This window comes from Podarcis melisellensis, assembly GCF_964234715.1.
Source record: "Podarcis melisellensis genome assembly, chromosome: 8".
Lineage (NCBI taxonomy): Eukaryota > Metazoa > Chordata > Lepidosauria > Squamata > Lacertidae > Podarcis > Podarcis melisellensis.
The window spans coordinates 38,028,103-38,052,017 of NC_138540.1; the positions used below are offsets into that span (position 1 = coordinate 38,028,103).

The 23,915-nt window shown below is 43.4% G+C and overlaps 1 protein-coding gene across 1 annotated transcript in view; it reads right to left on the reverse strand.

The window, feature by feature from the left end:
• Positions 1-9,977: 9,977 nt before the first annotated feature.
• The window catches only part of MMP2 (matrix metallopeptidase 2), a 31,495-nt gene continuing 17,557 nt past the window's right edge, over positions 9,978-23,915 (reverse strand). Inside the window, exons 8-13 of the mRNA XM_081924049.1 lie at positions 23,061-23,216; positions 21,260-21,389; positions 18,535-18,671; positions 14,738-14,897; positions 13,463-13,572; positions 9,978-11,980 (exon numbers count right to left, since the gene is read on the reverse strand). Of these exons, the coding sequence (XP_081780175.1) occupies positions 11,877-11,980; positions 13,463-13,572; positions 14,738-14,897; positions 18,535-18,671; positions 21,260-21,389; positions 23,061-23,216 (797 nt within the window). The 3' untranslated portion in view covers positions 9,978-11,876. The remainder of the gene's footprint in view (positions 11,981-13,462; positions 13,573-14,737; positions 14,898-18,534; positions 18,672-21,259; positions 21,390-23,060; positions 23,217-23,915) is intronic.

Here is a 23,915-nt window from a genome sequence, read left to right on the forward strand (position 1 = left end):
AAGAGCACTCTTCCCTCCTGTGGTTTCCAGCAAGTTTTCCAGAAGGTTTTTCAGCTAGGGCAAGAGACTAGACTTTGGACCTCTGCTCCTGCAGTGTGGAATATATCCTATAATAGGCTATCTGTAACTGGGCAGATTGCTGCTGTCATGAAATAAACAATATAGCAATTGTGTCTTTCCAATCCATGAACATAAGTTTCCAGAAAGTAGTGTAGTAGTTAGAGTAAGATTGAGAACATCAGACCCCAGGGCTGAAGGAGACCTCTCCATCTGGAAATCACATCAACAAACATCATTGGACAATACCAATACTCCCCCAACCTTTCCGCACATGTGTGCCTCTGTTCCCCCATGATTCCCCCATGGAAACATCAGGAAAGAACTGCATGCTGGTTTGTTGTTGTTTAGTCATTTAGAGTGTCCAACTCTTTGTGACCCCATGGACCAGAGCATGCCAGGCACTCCTGTCTTCCACTGCCTCCCGCAGTTTGGTCAAACTCATGTTTGTAGCTTTGAGAACACTATCCAACCATCTCGTCCTCTGCCGTCCCCTTCTCCTTGTGCCCTCCATCTTTCCCAACATCAGGGTCTTCTCCAGGGAGTCTTCTCTTCTCATGAGGTGGCCAAAGTATTGGAGCCTCAGCTTCAGGATCTGTCCTTCCGGTGAGCACTCAGGGCTGATTTCCTTAAGAATGGATAGGTTTGATCTTCTTGCAGTCCATGGGACTCTCAAGAGTCTCCTCCAGCCCCATAATTCAAAAGCATAAATTCTTCGGTGATCAGCCTTCTTTATGGTCCAGCTCTCATTCCATACATCACTACTGGGAAAACCATAGCTTTAACTATACGGACCTTTGTTGGCAAGGTGATGCCTCTGCTTTTTAAGATGCTGTCTAGGTTTGTTATTGCTTTTCTCCCAAGAAACAGGTGTCTTTTAATTTTGTGACTGTTGTCACTATCTGCAGTAATCATGGAGCCCAAGAAAGTAAAATCTCCCACTGCCTCCATTTCCCCCCTTCTATCTGCCAGGAGGTGATGGACCCAGTGGCCATGATTTTCGGTTTTTTGATGCTGGGCTTCAAACCATATTTTGCGCTCTCCTCTTTCACCTTCATTAAAAGGTTCTTTAATTCCTCCTCACTTTCTGCCATCAAGGTTGTGTCATCTGCATATCTGAGGTTGTTGATATTTCTTCCAGCAATCTTAATTCCGGCTTGGGATTCATCCAGCCCAGCCTTTTGCATGATGAATTCTGCATATAAGTTAAATAAACAGGGAGACAATATACAGCCTTGTCGTACTCCTTTCCCAATTTTGAACAAATCAGTTGTTCAATATCCAGTTCTAACTGTAGCTTCTTGTGCCACATAGAGATTTCTCAGGAGACAGATGAGGTGATCAGACACTCCCATTTCTTTAAGAACTTGCCATAGTTTGCTGTGGTCGACACAGTCAAAACTTTTTCATAGTCAATGAAGCAGAAGTAGATATCTTTCTGGAACTCTCTAGCTTTCTCCATAATCCAGCACATGTTTGCAATTTGGTCTCTGGTTCCTCTGCCCCTTCGAAATCCAGCTTGCACTTCTGGGAGTTCTCGGTCCACATACTGCTTGAGCCTTCCTTGTAGAATTTTAAGCATAACCTTGCTAGCGTGTGAAATGAGTGCAATTGTGCAGTAGTTGGAGCATTCTTTGGCACTACTCTTCTTTGGGATTGGGATGTAGACTGATCTTCTCTAATCCTCTGGCCACTGCTGACTTTTCCAAACTTGCTGGCATATTGAGTGTAGCACCTCAACAGCATCATCTTTTAAAATTTTAAATAGTTCAGCTGGAATATCATCACTTCCACTGGCCTTGTTATTAGCAGTTCTTTCTAAGGCCCATTTGACTTCACTCTCCAGGATGTCTGGCTCAAGGTCAGCAACCACACTACCTGGGGTATACGAGACATCCATTTCTTTCTGGTATAGTTCCTCTGTGTATTCTTACCACCTCTTCTTGATGTCTTCTGCTTCTGTAAGCCACTCTGCAAAGGTAAGAATCAGATTTGTTGCTCCACCTACTTTTGCCTCTGGTCCCCCACCCACTGTGGCATGCGTCCCCCAGAAAGGAGGTGGAATGTGCCCCTAAAGCTGAGAAAGATTCCCCATCCCTGGTTTTGAGGGTTGGATAAGACCTTGAGAGACTCAGGTTGAAATATCTAACTGGGTGCAAAGCTTCTTGGAAGAAAGATAGTATGGGAGTCACACAGTGGGTGCACCAGAAAAAAAATGAGGGGGAAGGGCACAAAAGAGGCAAAGTACTGTACTTTTCCGTGTATAAAATGAGGGGAGTTTTTTAATTTAAAAAAAAATGTTAAAAATCGGGGTCGTCATACATGGATAGTGCATAGGGGGTTGCGGGATTGGTTGTCAGTGGCTATTGGTTGTGTTATTGGTGCCTGCGGCAAGGGCTGGTGTTGATTGGCTGTCGCTGCAGCAATTGGGCAGGTGATTGGCAGCTTCTGCCAGTGAGGGGGACAGATGATAGTTTGCTTTTGTGATGCATATGAGTGGCAGAGTATGACAGGCAGGTGAGCGTTTTTCATAAATCCCCTCCCCAAAGCTCAGCAGCTCTGGGCAATCTCCCCCCATTTTCTAAATTTGGAGTCCCCCAAAATAGGGGGCATCTTATACATGGGGGCGTGTTATACACGGGAAAATACGGTATATTTTGATGGGAATGAGAAAGAAAAATAACAGGATATTTTAATGACAGGAGCTCAGTAATGGGGAGATGGACAAGTGGGGCAAACTCCCTGTGAGCTGACATTTGTGCACCTTTGTCTCGTTCAGCTCAAACTACCCCTGATATGTAGAATACTTAGCACCTTCTGTTTTGAAAATGGGCCCCCATCTGGTGGCCATGGTGAAGTAGTGCAGCTATAATCAATGAGGATTATTTTATCTATCTCTTAATCTTCCATGATTCTCAGTAAACAAGTGGCTCCCTGGAAGCTGTTATGCTTCAGTGTGGCCAAGAGTCTAAGCAGAAAGTAGAAATGATGTGAGAGAGCTGTGAGCAAGATTTCCTGCAGTTTCTCAGAATGTTAATAGCAGTGGGGTGTGATAGGAACATGTGCACTCTGTATCCACAGGGCCACTTTTAAAGGACTCACCCTGTATATAGCTTATATATGAATAAATTGGTACTGAGTCTGCAGTCTTCTAAGGGAGTCTGTTCCACTGTCAAACAGCTCTTATCATCAGAAAGCTCTTCCTGATGTTTAGTCAGAATCTCCTTTTTGAATTGATTGGTTCATGTCCTACCCTCCAAAGATTTTTCTTTTCTTTTTTTAATCAAGGAAAGCTTTTCAGCTTATTTCACAGTGACTGTGGGATTTTTGTTTTTCTGTGAGGATGTTTATTTTTTCATTTTTGTATTCATTGTACTTTGAAACCTATGGATGGGTGTGTTTAACTTATGTGGCTGTCAGACATTGCACCACAATAATAGTAGTAATAATAATAATTTATTATTTGTACCCCACCTATCTGGATGGGCTTCCCCAGCCATTCTGGGCGGCTTCCAACAAAGATTAAAAATACATTAAAGTGTCACACATTAAAAACTTCCCTGAACAATGATGGTTGAACTCTGAGTCACCAATGACTCCTCACTTTGGAATGCCTTTCCTAGAGAGGCTAGACTGGATCCATCATTTTTGTCCTTTATTGCATTGTTTTAATGCTATAGGTAGCTCAGTAACTTTTAAACTATAGCCTATCTGTTTCCATTTGTGTGAGCCACCTTAGTCTCAGTTCTGGGAGAAAGGTGAGATACAAACAAACAAGCAAACAATAGTTTCATGTACGTTTCTGTTGTGTTGTGAGATTGCCTTGAGGTGCTTCATAGGAACCCATTCATAAATGAAATGCATTAAAGTAGTCTCTCTTAAGTGATGCTGTGCCCAAATTCCTTCCCACTTTTTTTTTTTTAAGAGTTCATCCTTTGGTTCTGCAAAGCATCTCACCAGTGGCCTGCACTCTTCACTCTTCCTGAGTGTCCACACTTAAACCGAAGTCCAGGGGGAGGTGTTGTGATGTAACGCCTCACATGGGGCTTTGTCAGATCAGGAAGTGTGGGCAGCTGGGGAGGCTGCAGAGTGATGAAGAAACATTTACAGGCAAGAAAGAAAAAAGAAAACACACACACACAACCCTTGTCTACTTTGCTATGATAACTTAAGCTCAACACACTACACCCACTGAAATCCTAAAGAAATTGAAAAATGCCCTAAGAAAGAGTCAGAATAATAGAATGTTTTTTTGTGGAGATAGAAAACTTTCAAGAAGCAAAGTCTATATTGACGATTAGTAGTAGCAGCATGGCTACTGAGATACAACAGACAATGGATGACATTTAACTATGTTTTACTCAGAGGAGACCCCTTGAAATTAAGTAGCATGACGAAGTTAGGTCAATAAGGCTTAGATGCCACCCCTGTTTTTTGCTACTGTAGCAGAGGAAAGAATCCAAACAGAAAACTTGTCCAAAAGTTAGATTCTTACAATGAATTGACACATGTATCCCGGGAACTGTGCAGTCTTTTATCTGGCCTCCAGATGTCAGTGTTTGTCCATTTTATTGAGCTGTATCAGCTAGCTTGTTCCTAACTGTAAACTCTAAAAAGATCCATTTGTAACAGTTTCAGGATATATTTATAAGACAGTGTAACTGAAATGAAAGCACAGGAGAAACAATATATTTAATTTCTAAACTGTAATAGTGCCCTTTTAATTTAGATATATAATTTGTTCTATAAAGAAGGCTCAGGGTAGCATTGTAGTAGTAGTAGTACTGTGCCTTTTACCCTAGTGGGACGCAAGGTGGCTTACAAATAAAAACAAGAATTGCTAGAAAGATAGAAAAAACAATTATTAAAAAACAATTAAAATCCATCTAATTAATACTATATATATATATATATATATATATATATATATATATAGTATTAATTAGATGGATTTTAATTGTTTTTAATATATATATATATATATATATATATATAAAATATTATAATTTAAATATAATATATATAATATAATATATATATAATATAATATTATATATAATATATATATAATATATATATATAATATAATATATATATATATATATATATATATATGCAGGTTTTGGTGTCCTCGGGTGTCTTCCCGAGGACACCAAAACCTGCATTCCTGTACCCGTGAAAATCTACGAAAGCATATATATATATATATATATATATATATATATATATATATATAATCTCACATGTTTAAAATATACAAATAATTACAATAAGACAAGCACAGCACCAGTCCTTTCATTAAAAACAGTCAGTTCCCAAAAGCCTGCTGGAAAAGAATGTCTTCACCTGGTTGTGGAAGGACAGCAAGGATGGAGCCTGACAAGCATCTCCAGGTAGGGAGTTCCAGAGTCTGGGAGCAGCCACCGAGAAGGACCTTCTCTGTGTCACCACCAAGTGTTCCTGTGAGGGCGGTGGGACTGAGAGAAAAGTCTCCTTTGAACACCTGAAATTCCAGGCAGGGATACCCTCATGTGAAGGAATATGATCTTTCAGTTAGCTTGGACCTAAGCTGTGTATCCATAACTTATTAAGGTTCTGGTTCATCCTATTTTACAGAAGTGTAGGCTAAGGCTCAAGCGGAAGAGGTTGGTCCAAGTCAGTCCAATGAGATCACAACAGAGTTGGGGTTGAAAACTCAAGCCTAACTCTATAAATCAGGGCTTTCCAAACTTTTATGTTGGGGACAACCCCTTTCCAGTCCTAGGAGCAGCACAGAGAGCATTCGTGTGACACACCTACACACTGCAGCCAACATACTAACATGTCGTGATACACAGTTTGGAAAGCTCTGCTATAAATGTTAAGAAGACTGCAGTAGCCTCAGCAAGAGATGACTAGTATGTCGACTAGAATTTCTGCTCCAGAAGCAATCAGGTTTATTTTTGCCCCAAATCATTCAGTACCGGAGTAGTCAGTTAATACCTGAGAAATAATCAGCATCAACATTCTGGGAGGAGAAATGGTTTTGGAGAAGGTCTGTTCCAGCTCCAGCCTTCAGAGAGCCAGATTTCTCTTCTTAGGTGAATATGGTCTGAAATGCACACACAACATAACAAATCTGCTGTGGGCCCATCCGGTTGATGGATTCATGTCTCTTTCAGTGGCTCTCAGGGCTGGCCACCTCCACTTCCCTTGCCTTTTGCTCACGGGTGAAGCTGTCTCTCAGCTCTCAGCTCTAGAATGTGGAAAACTAAAGCCCTGGCCCACAAAGCTGATCCCAGGGGTTTGAAATGCTTGCTTTGCAAAAGAAGCAGACCTCCTGCTTTAGAACAACTGCTTTGTCACAATACCAAATGCCGGGCCAATGCATGCTCAGATTAATTATTCTTTTAAAGTTGGGGTTTGTTTTGGCTCCACTGACAGAGCCCTCATGGCCAAACAAGTTAGTCACTGTCTGGAACAAGTCTGTTTCCTCCCTTCAGAGATGTCCCTGAGGCATTTGCATGGGACAGCTATGAGCTGTTACGATATTTCCTGAAAGTTTGGTTGTGTTTTATAGGATTGCTGCTCTTTGTAAATTGGGTTTTAGGAAGGTGATGCCATTGTTCTTCTCTGTACTATTATCTTTGCATCATTCAAGGTGGCTGGCATTGAGAGAAAACAAGGAATGATCTGATCGCCAGAGGGTTGATTATTTGTTTTTGTTTTTACCAAGGACTGGCTGCTTACACATTACCAGTTTTAGATGCAGCTGTGCCATTCTTTTTTTCTCTGTTCGGAGCTGGTTTGTGGGAAAACACATCTAAACACAGTATTCCATAAAAAACAACAGGATAGATACAGATTGTGGCTATTGGTTTGTTGTATATGGGTCTCCAAACCAGTAGTGGCATCATGCTAGTTGCAGAGTAAATGAGAGTGTGTATATAGCCTGGAAAAGCTATGCTACATACAATTTTTTGCACAACTCTTCGTAAGTAAAGGTAAAGGTAAAGGGGCCCCTGACCATTAGGTCCAGTCGTGGCCAACTCTGGGGTTGTGGCTCTCATCTTGCTTTATTGGCCGGGGGAGCCAGTGTACAGCTTCTGAGTCATGTGGCCAGCATGACTAAGCCGCTTCTGGCGAACTAGAGCAGCTCACGGAAACACCGTTTTCCTTCCCGCCAGAGCAGTACCTATTTATCTACTTGCACTTTGACGTGCTTTCGAACTGTTAGGTTGGCAGGAGCAGGGACTGAACAACAGACGCTCACCCCGTCATGGGGATTCGAACTGCCGACCTTCTGATCGGCAAGTCCTAGGCTCTGTGGATTAACCCCCAGAGCCACCCGCATCCCTTACAACATTGTGTAGTCTTAAGCAAAATTCCCTAACCCATGGGGGTGGGAAACCTGTGTCCATCAAGATGTTACTGGACTACAATTCCCATAATTCTCTGACCATTAGTCATGAAATGATGTCCAGGGCTGATGAGAGATGGGTTCCAACATTTGGAGAGCCCCAGGTTTCTCACCCCACCCCATTCATTAACGAGAGCAGTTAAACTCACTAAACATCCATTGCATCTTGACTAATGCCATTTCAAAGATGTCTGACCTTAGAAAAGCTGCCCTGAATTTCCTGCCATTCAGAGGTAGCTGGCAACTGTCTATCAAGTCAGAATGAACCAGAGGCAAGCCCAACAGAGCAGAAGAAGCACACTCATGGCCCTCCGGATATTGCTGGACAACAAATTCCACTATTTCCGGCCATTGGCCAGGCAGGGAGCATAGCTTCCTCATCCTTGCAATAGCTCTTCTGGGTAAAAAGGAAAGTGAGGGCAAAAAGGAAACTGAGCAGGTCCTTGAATTTTAGACTGTTAGGTGGAATCATGCCTATATTTGTATATATTTCTATATATTTGTTATATATACCTTTGTACATACATTTATGCCAGACCATAGAGCAGCATGCTGGGACTAAGCTCAGGCAAGGGGCAGTGGTAGAGACAGAGGCCTACCTAGGGGTTAGCAAAATTGGTCCCTGCCAGGAATGTAGGTCTGGGTGCAGTTGTGCAAAAATCATCGCAGAAATCTGTCTCCAGTTATGTGCGTAAAGGCCATGAGTTTAAACAAGAGATGGCAGCTAAGCAGTAGGAGAAATGGCAAGGCAGTATGGAGACTACAGTGTGTGTTTGTGTGGCGATGCACCGCTGCTGTCATGGTGGGATCATGCACAAGAGAAAGGCTTGTGATTTTTTTATCACCTTTCCACCTTGCCTCACCCTCACTCCAGACACTTTGTGAGTACTTGAGTCGGGTAAAATGTAGTAATTTCTAATGTTGCTTTTGCAGTAAAGTGACTTTTTCAGGGTGTGTGTTTGTGTGTGTGTGTGTGTTACAGCTCCTTGCCAAGGGTGTAAGAGATGCCTCTGCATAGGGTACATGCTTGCAATGTTCCCTGGGTCTCCATCTCTGTATTATGAAGTGATGCTGGAAACAGCTGTATGCTCACAACCAACATTTCACAGTGATTTAGCACCAGAGACCTCCCCCTTAGTTAACTTTCCAATTTGTTCTCTGCCCCCACCCACACACTCTCCCTCCTGTTGGCTACACTCCTCATTTCTAATATCCTTTTGACTGTGTCTTCCATTCCATCTCTTAAAGGAGCCTTACCCTCACACAGGGTTCAATTCCTGGCGCCTCTCCAGTTAAAAGACTTGGTGATACAAGAGACCTCCGCCTGAGATTCTGGAGGGCTGCTGCCAGCCTATGTAGACACTTTTGAGGCTTAAAGGGTGACTATAGTACAGTGGTACCTTGGGTTACAGACACTTCAGATTACAGACGCTTCAGGTTACAGACTCTGCTTACCAAGAAATAGTACCTCAGGTTAAGAAATTTGCTTCAGGATGAGAACAGAAATCGTGTTCTGGCGGCACGGCAGGCCCCATTAGCTAAAGTGGTACCTCAGGTTAAGAACAGTTTCAGGTTAAGAACGGACCTCAGGAATGAATTAAGTTCTTAACTCAAGGTACCACTGTATAACCTGATGCAGTTAGTCACAGTTTCAGTGTCTGACATGGCACAGCCCAGGTGTGATGGCCTGGGATTCAGACTCAGAGGATGAACCTGAGGAATCCCAGCCTGCACAGGATTCCTTGCCTCCAGAACCAGCTGAGCTGGGGCCGGGGCCTGAGCCTGAAGTGTCCTCACCTGTGCTGGATCCTCAGGTGCAGGCATCAGCTGAGTCTGCTCTGGCCCCTGAGGTGATGGAGGGCCCATTGCCTGAAGATGCTCCACTCTCAGCCCCATTGGGGAAGAGGAGCTTGCCTCTGGGTCCAGTAACCCTCCAGCCTCTCCTGAGCTGCAGAAGCTCAGGGCAGAGAGGTGGAGGGAACTAAGTTCCTGCAGGAGGAGTGCTTGCCTCCAGGCCAGGAGAGGCGAGTCACCTGTGGACCGGGGCCGCCCTATGCCTTGGGGCAGATAAAAGCCAGTCAGCCCCAGTCCCAGGTTGCGGGAGCAACGTTGTTGCTAGCCTGTTCCTGCCTGTACCCTGTCCTGCTCTTCTGCCAGAGTTCCTGACCCCACCCGACTCTCTGCCTTGGACCCAGCTACAGCCTGGACAGACAGCCTCCATACCACACCATCGACCTCAGACTGGACTCGGACCTCGCCTCTCAGTAGCCCCCAGGACCAGCACACCAGGCAGAGGCAGAGCTAGCTGCTCCGGTGAGTGGTGAGCATCCCAGTGGGGCAGGGCGGTGATGTCACCCACCCTCAGGGATGACCCGTGGGGCGAGATGCACCCACCGCACCCCCTTCCTCTGCCAGTGAGCCCAGGCACAGTTTTACCACCTTCATGAGAATTGGGCAAGTTAATAAGCTATCCAGATTCCCCCAAAATACAAATCAGTTCAGAAATTGACCACACGTGAGCTGGAAGTGTTATTTTCTTTTATTTATTTATACCACTGACATTTCATGTATGCAGACTTACTTTCCCTTTTAAAAAAAATCTTTCTGTATGAACATAAAATATTCCATCAGGTTGTACAGTGAACACTTGGCGTCACCCAATGCTTTAAATCTAACAAGGAAGGAGCAGGGGAGAGATGGAGGCTGCATTCACACAATAATTTATTCCACTTTTCCTTACTGTTAATTTCTGCATTATATTTAAGCCTTCACATAACATAAATGCTACTTCTGGAAATACAGCAGAATATTGTGCAACTTTCTGTGTTATTTGCAAACATTTTCTTTCCTTGAAGCAAATTGCTAAACTTGAACTATATATCACTATATTTCTTTAGGTGGCTTTCTGTGTCACGTGAAAGCCAAAATATAATGTGGAAATTAACAGTTGGGGAAGTGGAATGGACTGCTGTGTGAATGAAGCCAAAGAGAAGAGGAATTACCTTGATATAACTGTATAAAAAGAAAGGGAGGGGGAGGTATAGGGAAAAAAGTGCAAGAAGCAGTTTGCTAATTTAAGGTAAAGGCATTCCAGTAAAAAGTACTTTAAAGCAATACATTTCATACAAGTTTGTCCCTGTTGATCCCATCCTGTTCCAACCAATTCCTAGGCATCCCGTGCCCCTTTGGTCAGTCTTTCCACTTTGGTGTGTGAAGAAATGTGAATGTAAAGAAAGAATGATGTTTTCCAGGGAATGACAAGAATGGAAGTATTCACAGATAGTGAGCATAATTTGGATGCAACATTAGTCCTAACCCAGAGTTGACCCATTGAAATTAATGGTCATGACTAACTTAGGTACATCTATTTTAATGGGTCAACTCTGAGTAGAAAGAATATTGCATACAACCCTTTGGCAAACTTGAACTGAAGCTGGGTTTAAAAACAAAACAGAAAACACACATTAAAGCTCAGAAAGGACATGTGTCAACATTTTTATTCTGAAATCCAAGTTACAGTTTTGAGGGCCCCTCTTGGTGGATATTTGGGCACTGATATGTTGTAAATGGCAAAAAACCATTTCAAGTACTCAAGTATTTCGAATATTTTCTTTTGGGGGGATAGAGCTGGATTTTGAAAGACAATACAATTTTACTTTGGCTCCAGTAGTGTACATTGCCATGGTCTGACCAAGACCTGTTGAAATCCATTGACTATCAAGTGACTAAGAACTAAGTTACATAATCAGCAGTTCCATGTGAAGTATCTGTTGCTAGATGGCACTACTTCAGACTGTAGCTGTGGGATCAAGTGTTTGAATGCTCTCCCATACACATAAACAAACCTCCATGCACTTGGAAAGCTAGCATGTCAGGAAGAATGTTTGACCCTAGCTTTCTCATTGCAATGCTAGCTTTCAATGTACAGTGGGATTTATTTATTTATTTGCAGGCACATTCAAACATCTGATCTCTGCTCAGGTGAGAATTCCTTCAGAGTTTGCTGTTCTGTCCTTAGCACCAATCTGCACACACAGAAAAATGTAGCAAGTGTCAGGCTACATAAGTAAACATAACTTGCTGCATGCCAAAAAGTTGCAAAAGTCTTAAATTAATGAAGAGAGGAAGAAACAAAGACCTACTGTGCCCCAATTCTATATGCATCTACTTAAAAGGAAATTCCATGCATTTTATGGAACTTGCTTCTAAGTACATATGCTTAAACAGAATGATTTAATAATAATAAAAAAAGTTCTGTCAAATAGTGGTACTTAGTGACTTGGTGCCAGTACCAGACTGGCCCATGAATTAGCATACAGATCTATCTCTAATTGCAGGTAAGACATAAGACTTTTACAAAACAAAAAACAAAAAAAGTGTAGATTTTGATGTAGTTTACATTATTAAGACGACACGCTGCTTAGCAACCTAGCCAATCAGATTTCACATTGCCAACTTTAACAATCTTTAGACTCTGGTCTTCCATTTTGAGATAATACCAGTCCTTGAAGAAATAGCTGTGGCCTGTAAAGAAGAAGTAAGTGTTTTCAATTCATTGTTATGTAAAACAAACATATGGGAAACACAAAAATCACAGCAAAGCAAGGAAAGGGGTTCAACTCAATGATTCTGAAGTTGGCTGGAGGCTTTTGAACTTTGTTCGGTCTAGAACAACTACTATGACTAGTTAACCCCGGGGCTTTCAAGCTATGTGACATCCAGTTACACCAGTGGTTCCCAGAATGAGTGGTACTGTCCCCTGGGGAGCAGTGAGATTGCCTAGGAGACTGCTAAGAGGCAAGGGGGTGGGGCAACGGAGGTGTAAAGGACTATCAGACTTTGAAAAGCTGGTATCTCTGGATCACATTAATCTATTTTGTTGAATGAGTTAAGCAAAATAGCTTTAACTGGATTTTGAACAAACATGCAATTAATTCTTACTGTTTTGAAATTTATTGTGTTGTTATCTTCGTTACTGGGTCATGCAAACTGAATACAGTGGTACCTCAGGTTACATATGCTTCAGGTTACAGACTCCACTAACCCAGAAATAGTACAGTATCTCGGGTTAAGAACTTTGCTTAACAGAAATTCTGCTCTGGCAGCACGGCGTGGCGACAGTGGGCAGCCCCATTAACTAAAGTGGTGCTTCAGGATAAGAACAGTTTCAGGTTAAGAACAGACCTCCAAAATGAATTAAGTTCTTAACCCGAGGTACCACTGTAATGCTTTGTATAGGGTAGGGAGCCCAGGATATGAGTTTAAGGAACCAATGGGACGGTGGCCCAAATTTTTTTGGGAACCACTGAGTTACACCTTGTGGGGTTAGGAAACCCCCTCCCCCAACAATAATAATTAAGAAAAATCATTATTAAGCTGCTTCAGAAGTACAAACATAAGCCACATAAAATATGCTTTATGGGAACTGTGATTATATGGGGACGCTGAGAATTTCTATTTGAGTATTTACTTGCGGCATATATATATATATATATATATATATATATATATATATATATATGCTGGTTTTAAGTTACCATTTTATTTTATTTTATTATTTTAAAGGAGAAAATTGATATAAATTGAACCAGAGTCTAATCTTTCTTTCCTCCCACCCCCATGAAAGGTCTTTAGTTATTCAGGAGATTCAGTTCAAGGGGAGTCTTGGTTGCCGGCACAGCAATGAATGCAGCAGTTCTTAACCACAATCTGTGCTGCATTAAAAGTGGTTTTGATTACTCTGCTGGAGATGAGTTATTTAGACAGCCCGGAAAAGTTCAGGAAAGGTCAGGCTTCCTAAATTTCCTTGCAGCAGTGGGACGTTTTAATTGAAGAGAAAAGCTGTTCTGCGGCTGCAGGCGGCACGCCAAGCCATCAGCCGATTTGGTGACCACCTCCAAAGGGAATGTCTCTGAGGATTCAGGCAGCAGACTGGAGCAATCGACCTCAGAAGCAACAGCAGCAGCAGCAACAGCAACTGATACTAGGAACAAGATGGCAGCTTACCACTTCCGCTCACGTCAAACACAGCATCTAGGTTGTCTGGAACACCATTCCAAGCATCTGCAATTAATTTAGGGAAGCCAGGGTCCATTTTCTTCTTTACTTCATTGTACCTGTGAAATATTAAATATTAGCAGAGTTTTGCGATAGTTATACCAAATACCTAATGACACAAGCTGCTATCTTCCAGGACACCCATCTGTATCACCGCTACTCAGAAGAAACCATAATGGCCTAGATCAGGGCTAGCCCAATAGGTGCCTTGGGACACAGGTGGCACTGTGGGTTAAACCACAGAGCCTAGGACTTGCCGATCAGGCGATTGGCGGTTCGAATCCCCACAAAGGGGTGAGCTCCCGTTGCTCGGTCCCTGCTCCTGCCAACCTAGCAGTTCGAAAGCATGTCAAAGTGCAAGTAGATAAATAGGTACCGCTCTGGCGGGAAGGTAAACGGTGTTTCTGTGCGCTGCTCTGGTTCGCCAGAAGCGGCTTAGTCATGCTGGCCACATGACCCGGAAGCTGTAAGCCGGCTCCCTCGGCCAATAAAGTGAGATGAGTGCCACAACCCCAGAGTCGGTCACGACTGGACCTAATGGTCAGGGGTCCCTTTACCTAGAGGTTGTTGAATTAGAGTTCCCTTCATCCCTGGTCACTGGCCATGCTGGTCAAGGCTGATGGGAGCTGGAGTCCAACAACAGGTAGCGCATATCACATCAGCTATCCCCTAGCTAGATGATGCAATGGTCTGTCCCACTAGCAGGCAGCTTCATATGAGCCTGTAGTAACACTGAAGAAAGCCTGGGAAAAGGTTTCTGCCTGAGAAAAAGCTTGAGGTCTGCTATCTTAGGGGGCAGCCCATTAATTTTAATAGAATACATATCTATCTTCCTTGCCATTTGGGGTTGGTTGGGGAGAAGGAAATAAAAGTGTTTCATTTTCCTCTGTATGGTTTAGTTTTTATTTATTTATCCTTCCTCTAAGCCACTGTCAACAGAGGGCTATGGATCAGCCTAAATCCCCATCTTGTCTTGTTGTGTGCATCACGGGAACTCAGTTTTGCTCTGTTGAGGCACAGATCCCCAACTTCTACATGTAATTCGGGATTCATTCAAAGCAACAGTATAACCCTAATGTAAACTGCTTTTGACTCTCCTGCAACTGAGATGCTCTGGTCTCTGTCAAAGCAAAAGCAAAATGCCTTGAAATCTGAATTTTAGCAAGGAATAAGTGCCCAGCATTGTAGTGTCCAGCCACTGGTTGCCTGCTGCAAAGGTATTACCTCCAAAATTTGTCCCCTGCAAAAATGTAGGTCTTCTTGTTTTTGCTCCAACTAAAAGCTGCATTGACACGTTGCACATCAGGAGGTAAACCCAGACTGGTGAGTCTCTTTGGATAACCTCTTTCCAAGTTGTAGCCTGAATAAACCCAGTATTCATTTCCTGTGAAAACAAAAGCATCAAGTTTAATAATGATCTCACTTACAAATGAGGTTAGCGGGAAGGGAAAAGGGTTACCTCGATCCGAGCTTCTCAGATTTCCTCACAGTTTAGCTAAAGGGGGAATGGGTAGAGAGGAGCCAAAAGTTCATTTCAGAACTTTTCCAGCTCAAAAGTTGGGGCTCGGGGGTGTTTCTGTTTTGTGAATGGGATACACAGTTGCATCCTGGCAAATTTAGGTTGTGCAACTGAAGTGGATTTGGCATTTTGATGCAGCTAACCTGATTCCAGAAAATCTGAACTTTGTCCGGTAAGGAAAACAATGGGAGATATTCACTGGAAAGTATGAGGTAACAATTGCTTAACATAATGCCATATAACTTTCCTTCAAACTTTGTGCAAAGGAAGCAAGATGAATTCTCAACAGAACACTCACCTGGAAGCAACCATAGTTTATGTACCAGAGAGACAAATTAACAGAACAACCCATTTTTTAAAAAAAAAATCCAATGTAATTTTCACGAGATAAGGTAAAGGTAAAGGGACCCCTCACCATTAGGTCCAGTCGTGGCCGACTCTGGGGTTGCGGCGCTCATCTCGCTTTATTGGCCGAGGGAGCTGGCGTACAGGGTCATGTGGCCAGCATGACTAAGCCGCTTCTGGCAAACCAGAGCAGCACACAGAAACACCATTTACCTTCCCGCTGGAGCGGTACCTATATATCTGCTTGTACTTTGACGTGCTTTGGAACTGCTAGGTTGGCAGGATTTCACGAGATTAAGTTGTCCCTATCCCAAACTCTTTTCAGTTGTAATTTCACTTACACTACCCTTTTTTGCTGGCTAATATCCATTGGGCTGCTAGCTCACAGGACTGAGCTGAAAGGGGTTTGGAATAGATTTCTCTCCTTGCTCTGTCCTGTCCCTGCCATGCTGCTGCCACACGCCTGGAATGGCACTTTGGGGGGATTTACACTGGTGTAAATTCCACTGGCTGAAGTTGAGCCAGGTAAGGGATTTGCACCAGCATATCTCCGCCTCAGCTGGGGTAAGGGAAATATACCAGTTAAAGGCAGATTTGGGGCAGTGCTACAGGTTCTGCCACACTGGGCACCAAGCCTAAGGGGCGCTGCGGGGCATCACAACTATGACGTGGTGAATTGAGCAGAATGGAAGGCGAGAGGCATGGGAAAGGCACTGAATTCTGGTCTTGCACAGGGCGCTGCTAAAATCTGAAAGACCCAAGTCTGCTCCTGTGCCAGTATAGCTTTGGCTGAGCTGGGAAAGCTCAAAACTAGCCAAACCCAAACCATCTCAGCCTGGTGGATCTTGAGTTTGAGTAGTGCTGTTAGTGTAGTCCTCTCCTTGAGAGTGAGCCACATTGACTCTGACCTTTTTTCACACTCCAGGAAGAGATGGAGAGGCTTTTGTGGCATATATGTGGCGGTGACCTAGTGAGCAACAGGGGAAAAGCGTTTCTTTAGAAAAGTTGGAACTGAGCATGCTTGAGGCCTGCTCTTTTAGGAGTGGTTCAGAGATGGATGCCACACTGCAAATGGTATAAATAGAAACCAAGAACTCAAACCCATTATTGTTTCATCTTACTGGTATAGCCTACATACTTTATAGCTTCCATGTGCCCAAGCAACCAGAACGTTTATGCATGCACATTCTTTTTAAAGAAAAAGAAGTCATCTTATTAGTTTTAGGTTAGCCTGTACATTATTTTAAATTGGGCAAAGGCCCACCACATGACTCTTACTCACTTGAGATGGGAAATGGGGGTGTTTTTGTTTGATAACATTTGGAACATAGAGATTTGCTTGCTGACCTCTTAGCAATTTGCCAGTTTGCATTGTTTTGGATTTTTCCATATAGTGAGCTAACTACGGTAAATTTCTTCAGCAAACCCTACTTCACCCTACGGTCCCACAGGGGGAGTGGGGATGTAATGCTTGGACACAGACAAATGAGGTGTTTTGGCTACATCCAGTTTATCATGGAATTCAAACTCAGCGGCCCTTCAGCCATGTGGAATTCATTATAAGACTTCCCCCTTCCCTTTAAAGAAATTGTTGAGCAGCATCTAGCCATAGGTTTTCCCTCCCTTTTTTCCCTTTAGCATGCCTGGAGATGTTTAGTCATGTTGCAATGGATAACAACACACTTTTCTTTTTTTGCTGGCTCAGTTATTCAAAACATTGACAACAACCTTCCAGCTCCACTAGGCCAGCCAGCACAACTGCAGCTGATATCAATAGGCACACACATAAATGGTCAGCAGCAAATGCAATCTCTCCCTCACTTTCATTGCCCCATGAGACCACATTCACTCCATATATTTAAAAGCACTATAACACCACTTTAAACAGTTATGGCTTCCCCCAGAGAATCCTGGGAGCTGAGATTTCTTAATGGTGCTGAGCGTCTCCCAGAGCTACAGTTCCTGGTGGTTTATTTTATTCATTTCTTAAAATTTATGCACTGTTTGATGTTTTTTAAAAAGGAAAACCTTCAAAGCGATTTACAAAAAGATAAAATAATAAAATCAAGAAAAAAATACAATACTTTGAAACAAACAAACCTGAAACCAAATGAAAAACAAAAACAGAACACAATAGGTTTAATAGTCAATTCCTCTTCACAGGAAGTGGCCTGTTGGTCTGTCCCAGAACTCTGGGGTCCTTTTCACATTAACCCAGCAGCAAGCTGGTAGTTGCTGCTGCAAAATATGAAAAGCCCAAGTCACAGGTCCAGCCCTACCATTAGGTAGAAGGAAGTTGCTGCCACGATTTGTGAGTCACAAAAGGGCATGCAGTGCTTTTATATTTAATTTATTATCACTGTATTTTTTACTTTCAGATAGAAGCACTTTGCTATTGAAGAAGAAGAAGAAGAAGAAGAAGAAGAAGAAGAAGAAGAAGAAGAAGAAGAAGAAGAAGAAGAAGAAGAAGAAGAAGAAGAAGAAAACAACCAGCAGTCATAGCAAGGGGCAGAAGAAGTTCCAGCACAGGACTATAATGGGTTAAACGGTTAAAGCTCCCTTTCCCACCACCAGGATTCTGATCTTTTATTAATTTTTTAAAGGTCTTTCATGCATTTCTTGATGGCATGAATTGTGTTTCATCATGACTTCCCCCCTATAATTCCAGTTACAGATAGGTAGCCGTGTTGGTCTGCCATAGTCAAAACAAAAAAAAATCCTTCCAGTAGCACCTTAAAGACCAACTAAGTTAGTTCTTGGTATGAGCTTTCGTGTGCATGCACACTTCTTCAGATACCTGAAGAAGTGTGCATGCCTGTATCTGAAGAAGTGTGCATGCACATGAAAGCTCATACCAAGAACTAACTTAGTTGGTCTTTAAGGTGCTACTGGAAGGAATTTTTTTTGTTTTTTTGTTTTTTGTTTTCCCCCTATAAGTCAGGGATAGCCCTCCAGATGTTGCCTAACTACATCTCCCATCAGCCCAAGCCTGCTTTGCCACTGACCAGGGATGATGGGAGTTGCAGTCTAACAACAACTGGCCCCAAGCTAGCTATCCTGAGTTCATCATTTAAGAAGGTGGTCTACAGAATAAAATGATACAGAATGTAATACTTCTGCAAACTGTGCTTACTGTACATCTTCCAGCCAAGCCTACCTGAAAAAAAGACTGATTTCTCTTCTTGAGGGGCCTCGTAGACAGCGTCAATTTTTTCTGGGAGCTCTGGCCAGAATGTAGCAATCAGCAAAGGACCACTTGGCCTGTTTCGTTGGTTTGCCGTCCTCCAGATGAATCTAGGCAGAAAAATCACAGTGAGTTTACAAAGGGCTGATTCATTGGCACATCTGTTTCTCATCACTGCTGGCAAAGGTGTGCGTGCGCATTTAAGTGCCTGTGTGTGTGTGTGTACGCACACACACACAATCCATCAGCAACACAAACATATAATGATTAGGATTTTTTAAAACAAAAATGTATCAAAGGTTGGTGAGCCTTCCTTTCTTTGGGAGGCATTTTTGTCCCATAGACACCTTAATGCACCATACACAGCCGTTGATGGTTTGTAACAAGTTCTCTAGCACTTACATTAATTCTTACCACAGAACAGAAAAAAAGAATGTATTTGGTGCTTCAATTATCCCAGCAAATAAACCCATTTACAAGGCACTTAAACCCTTTCAACCATCCCCGTCGCTGCACATTGAACAGATGGATACGCATTTGGCAAATGCCAACATTTGTATTGGGTGCATTACTCTGGATGATTATGATTGTAGCAACCAAAAAGATCAAATCTAATGATCATCTATCAAACAGCTTGGCTGTAAATGAAGCCTGGAGCATTAAAACCGCTCATCAGAGGAATAAAGCGGGTAATTTAGGAGCTGTTTTATGTATAAGGCAGTGCCTCCTTCCAATTTATGAGCATTAAAAAACTGCAGTTTGATTTCGGCGGCGGCGGTTGATTGTGTGTGTGGAAAGGGAGTGGAGAAGCACAAGATGTTAACAAAAGCACCATTGTGATTCTCTCTCTCTGCCCCCCCCCCCAACTTTGCTTGATAAGCAGTTCATTTTATTCAAAGGACACACACACACAAAATGGCCTTGTACCAGCTAGCCATTTTAGTAGGCAACAAGTTTGCTGAACCCTTCCCAAAAAGATGAGGCTGCAATTTGCTGAACGTCAAGAAAATTCCTTGCTTGTATTAGAACCTTGTCTACCAGCATTATCCAGCTTTGCATTTTGTGGAATGGAGGCTGGATTTCAGCAGGAGTGAAAAAGAACAGTCATGATTTGTAACTGGAACATGGACTTAGGTGGCCTTCCCAGCACAATTTATGTGCAAAATGTGGTCTTCTTTGCACAATTAATATTACAGCCACATGGGCAGAAGTAATCACATAGGACCTTTCCACGGTTTGTCACTTGGACAGAATGGAAGCTGTTGAGCATCCTGTGCCAATAGACCCACCTAGACCACCCTGGTGTTCATAAGCATACCAAGATGCATGAGATACTATCATAGGTCGGTGGTCACATGTTATCACAGGGGAAGCAAATTTTGGGTTGTACCCAGTGTTCTCCGTTCACTACTGCAAGGGCTTTTGTGCTAGTGGATGGGTTAATTTTAATGTTCAACAGTAGATGAAACCAAGACAACAGCTGCACTGGCAGAAACTCGTTGCACAAGAGATTGTGCCATCTGTTGTGCAACAAAGTTACCAGCAATCTGCTCATGCATTCTCTTGCACTGCAAGACATTTCACTAGTACAACAAGTATACCATGAAGTGAATTTAACCTTGAACTGCATTGAAAACAGCTCTATAAGTTTTTCCATTGACAGAGCATAAAAGTTACCTTAGATATTATTCCATCTAAGGTTTCATATTTTGTTCAAAGGGAGGGGGGAAGCTGACACCAGTGAGCCAATCTCACAAGCAACTAATTTACTGAATGCCTTGTATTAAGAGGAGATGGTAATTTGTTACCCTCAATATATTGCTGGACTCCAGCTCCAAACAACCCCTGTTAGCATGACCAATGATCAGGGATGATGGGAGCTGCAGTTCATGAACTGGGTCACAGGATCCCAATCCCTGATCTCAGGTATGGAACCATTCTGTCTCTCTGCAGTGGAGGGAGGGATGAGACAAGATAACAGGGCCTTTCTTTTTCAAGCCAGAGTTAGCAAGTTAGAAAGGGCCATTTTAGTACTTCAGGAAAATCCAAGAGAATTCCAGCTGAAAAATTCAACAGGGGAAAGATTTCTGGGCATGCAGCCGGCACCAACAACTATTAAGTGGCTTGGATTTTGAAAGCTCCTTTTCCTGAGCATGCCCGGATGGGTTATTTGGTTTAAGTCAAAACATCCAAGCCTCTCATGTTTCTGCGCCGCACATAACTGGGTCAGCTTCCAAAACTGTTGGAACAAATCTGGTCATTTTAAAAATGTACACAGTTCTTGTATGTCTGGAACAATGCAATATCCACTGACATTTTCGTCCTTGCCAGTTTTGTAACATTGGAACTGGGGTTTTCCTTCTCTTGGCAGTACTGCTGACAATACATTTAACATGTTTATTGCCATAGCAAAACAAGAGCTAGTCTAAGTAGAGAATTAAAGGGAGAGACAGGAAGTCCCAGATATGGCAAACATGCCAACTTCAGTTTTTCTCCAAGAGTCCCTTCTTTCAAAGAATGTAGCTCATCAGATGCTGCACCTCTTCTTCATTTATTTATCTATACCACTTGACTCAAGGCATCGTCCAGACTGACCCTGCAGAACCCAACAACATGAATAACACTTGACCATAGACCCTCGGATTTTGCTTTTGCTTCGGTACAAGATAACTTGAGTAAAATATTTCCTCCCACCTACCGGTCTTTGAAGTAGAAGATTTCCCCTCTGAGTTGAGCAACAGCATCAAATACAATGTCTTGGTTGCATAGTTCAGGGGTGACTGGCCCAAGTGTTGGACTTGGGCCTGGACCAACATCAGTAGAGCCCCCTGCAAATAAAGGGAAGGTTGATAATGGAATGAGGTCTTAATGTGATTATTCCTTTTTTAAAAAAGAGATGTCAACAAGAGGACAACAACAACAGCACAATGACTGCTCCCTGCTTAAAACGGGGGGCGCCCTTTGCGTGGACGCGTGCAGCCCCTAGATCTGGAGCGGCTCCAACAGCATAGGCTAGGCTTTGCCTTCTCTCAGGTGGGATACCTGGAGGTCTCCACCTACCTCAGTCAGTTGTCCAATCCCACCTGGAGGAAGCGTTGCCAAGGAGACCAGGCCAGGTAGGGGAGGGATTACCTGCCCACACAAAGGAGGGAGGATCTTACCTGGGAATTCTCACTTGGCTCCAGAGCTTCTCCCACCCTACCCACCCTCAGTCAATGTCTTATGTTGCAGGTTAATTTTCCTCACAGGTTTTGCAGGTTAACTTTTCTTCACAGGTATGCGGGCGCTGCTACGTTAAGGTCGCTGTTAAAGGGCCGGAAAGGAATTTCCCTGCATTGGCAGGTTTCGCCTTTCCCGTAGCAAAACGTCACAACTTTGGCGGTATCAGGCCTTGGGCGGAATCCTTTTGTCCATCTTCCTCTTTGTGGCGGCGATACCAGGGTTCCCCGTTAAAGGCGTTTCTGAAGGGAGGCTTTGACCGTACGCCGGAAGGTCGTCATTGCTCTCCCCTGCGGCGGCGGCGTTACGGGGGCGGCTATCTCTGCTTGAACATATGTTCTCCAGAGCCGCCCCATCCCCCCCACACACTGGATAACCCTGATGCTCCCTAGGTCCCCGGCTGGGGACTGGGGAGGGAGAACGCCCAATGCCTGAGCCAAGGTCTACCCACATTTGAAATTTAATAAAGTTGTGGCCAATTTAATCCCATAGCACGTTGTCTTGAGTCATTATTCCACATGACGGGGGGACCGCGCAGGATCTGGGGACTCCGCCTGTCCATGCAATTTCATTTCCAAATTTATTTCTGGTGAAAGTAAAATGTAGTGCCTGAGGATCAGGGCAACAAATAGAGGTGGATGGAAAGGGGTGACTATTTGAAGCATGAGGCAAAGGACAAATGACTACTCCCTTGCTCCATAGACAGAAGCTGACCAGACTGGCAGATGTATCTTATGTTAGCACTGGAAATGGGGCAGCAGGATCCAGTGGTAAAAAGAAGGGCTGCAGCTCAGTGACAGAGCATCTTCTTTGCATTCAGAAAGCTCCAGGTTCAACTCCCAGCACCTCCAGGTAGGGCTTGGATTGTCCCTGTCTGAAACCCTGGAGAGCTGCTACCACTCTGTATTAGATGGACCAAAGGTATGACTCAGTATAAGGCAACTTCTTATGTCCCTGGGTTCATATGTCCATTGCAACTGAGAGCCTATGGGCCCCAGGGCAGAATGAAAGGCACACACCTTGTCCTCCAGCACCTTGTCACTGCTTCTTGTCCCTCAGCATTCTCTGCCCAAGGAGTCTGCCTCACTCAGCCTAATGGTAGGGCCAACCCTGTGGCAAGGGATATTCAGTCTTATTTAAACACTATCTCTAGCAGCCTGGCTGGTAGAATACCTGAGATGTCTCAGGGGGTTTTGTATCAGCTAAGCTTCTTTGGGCAGTATGTGTTCTGCTATAGGCCAAAATGTAGTACATGTGTTTTGGACAAGTGGAAATATTACCATAAAGTTCCTGGATTCCAGTGATGTCATCCTGGGAAAGCCGAAAGTTCTTGGTGTAGGTATAGATGGGGGCCATGAGTGCTCCAGGATCTTCAGAATGCTCTAGTCCCATGGCATGACCAAATTCATGAGCAGCAACCAGGAAAAGGCTGTAGCCTGAAAGAAAAACAAACTGGGTTTGGGGCATTTTGAACATAATGCTATCTATATATTTAATTACAGAGCCAATCTGACTATTCCTTAAAAGCTCTGCTACTAGGGGCTAGAAGAGATCCGGCTTCTGTGTACCGAAATCAGACATAGCCTAGCTGTGCTAGCAAAGCTTCTGAGGTGCTCTGGAGTGTTTAAAAATATTCCAGGTGTTCAGCAGAGAAAGCCCCAGGACAGGTGACACTGCATTGTTGGCACAAAGGAAAAGAGGTGACATTGCATTTACAGTATCATTCAACTGTTATAGCTTCTTTTCAGAAATGTGTGGAAAGCAGAGTGGGATCTTGTGTTGTGCCCTGGCCTCTGACATACACAAACAACTTAGGCCTTAAATATCCAAAGGGCCCCCTCCTTCCCTACATACGCTTTTGGTAGTAGCCCCTAAGCTGTGGAATTTCCTCCCCATGGTTGTGCATCTGGCACCTTCATTGTGTAGTCTGTGTCAGATGTTGAATATAAATCTCTTTACCATGGCCTTTGACAAATGCATATTTTGGGACCCACCCTATTTTCTTGACTGAAATTGGTTTTAACTGTTTTTAACATTGTATGTTGTAATTTTGCGAGGAATAATGAAGAAGAATGAGAACAGCAGCAGGAGCAGCAGCAACAACAAGAAACATGTATAGGTTCACTCCACATTAT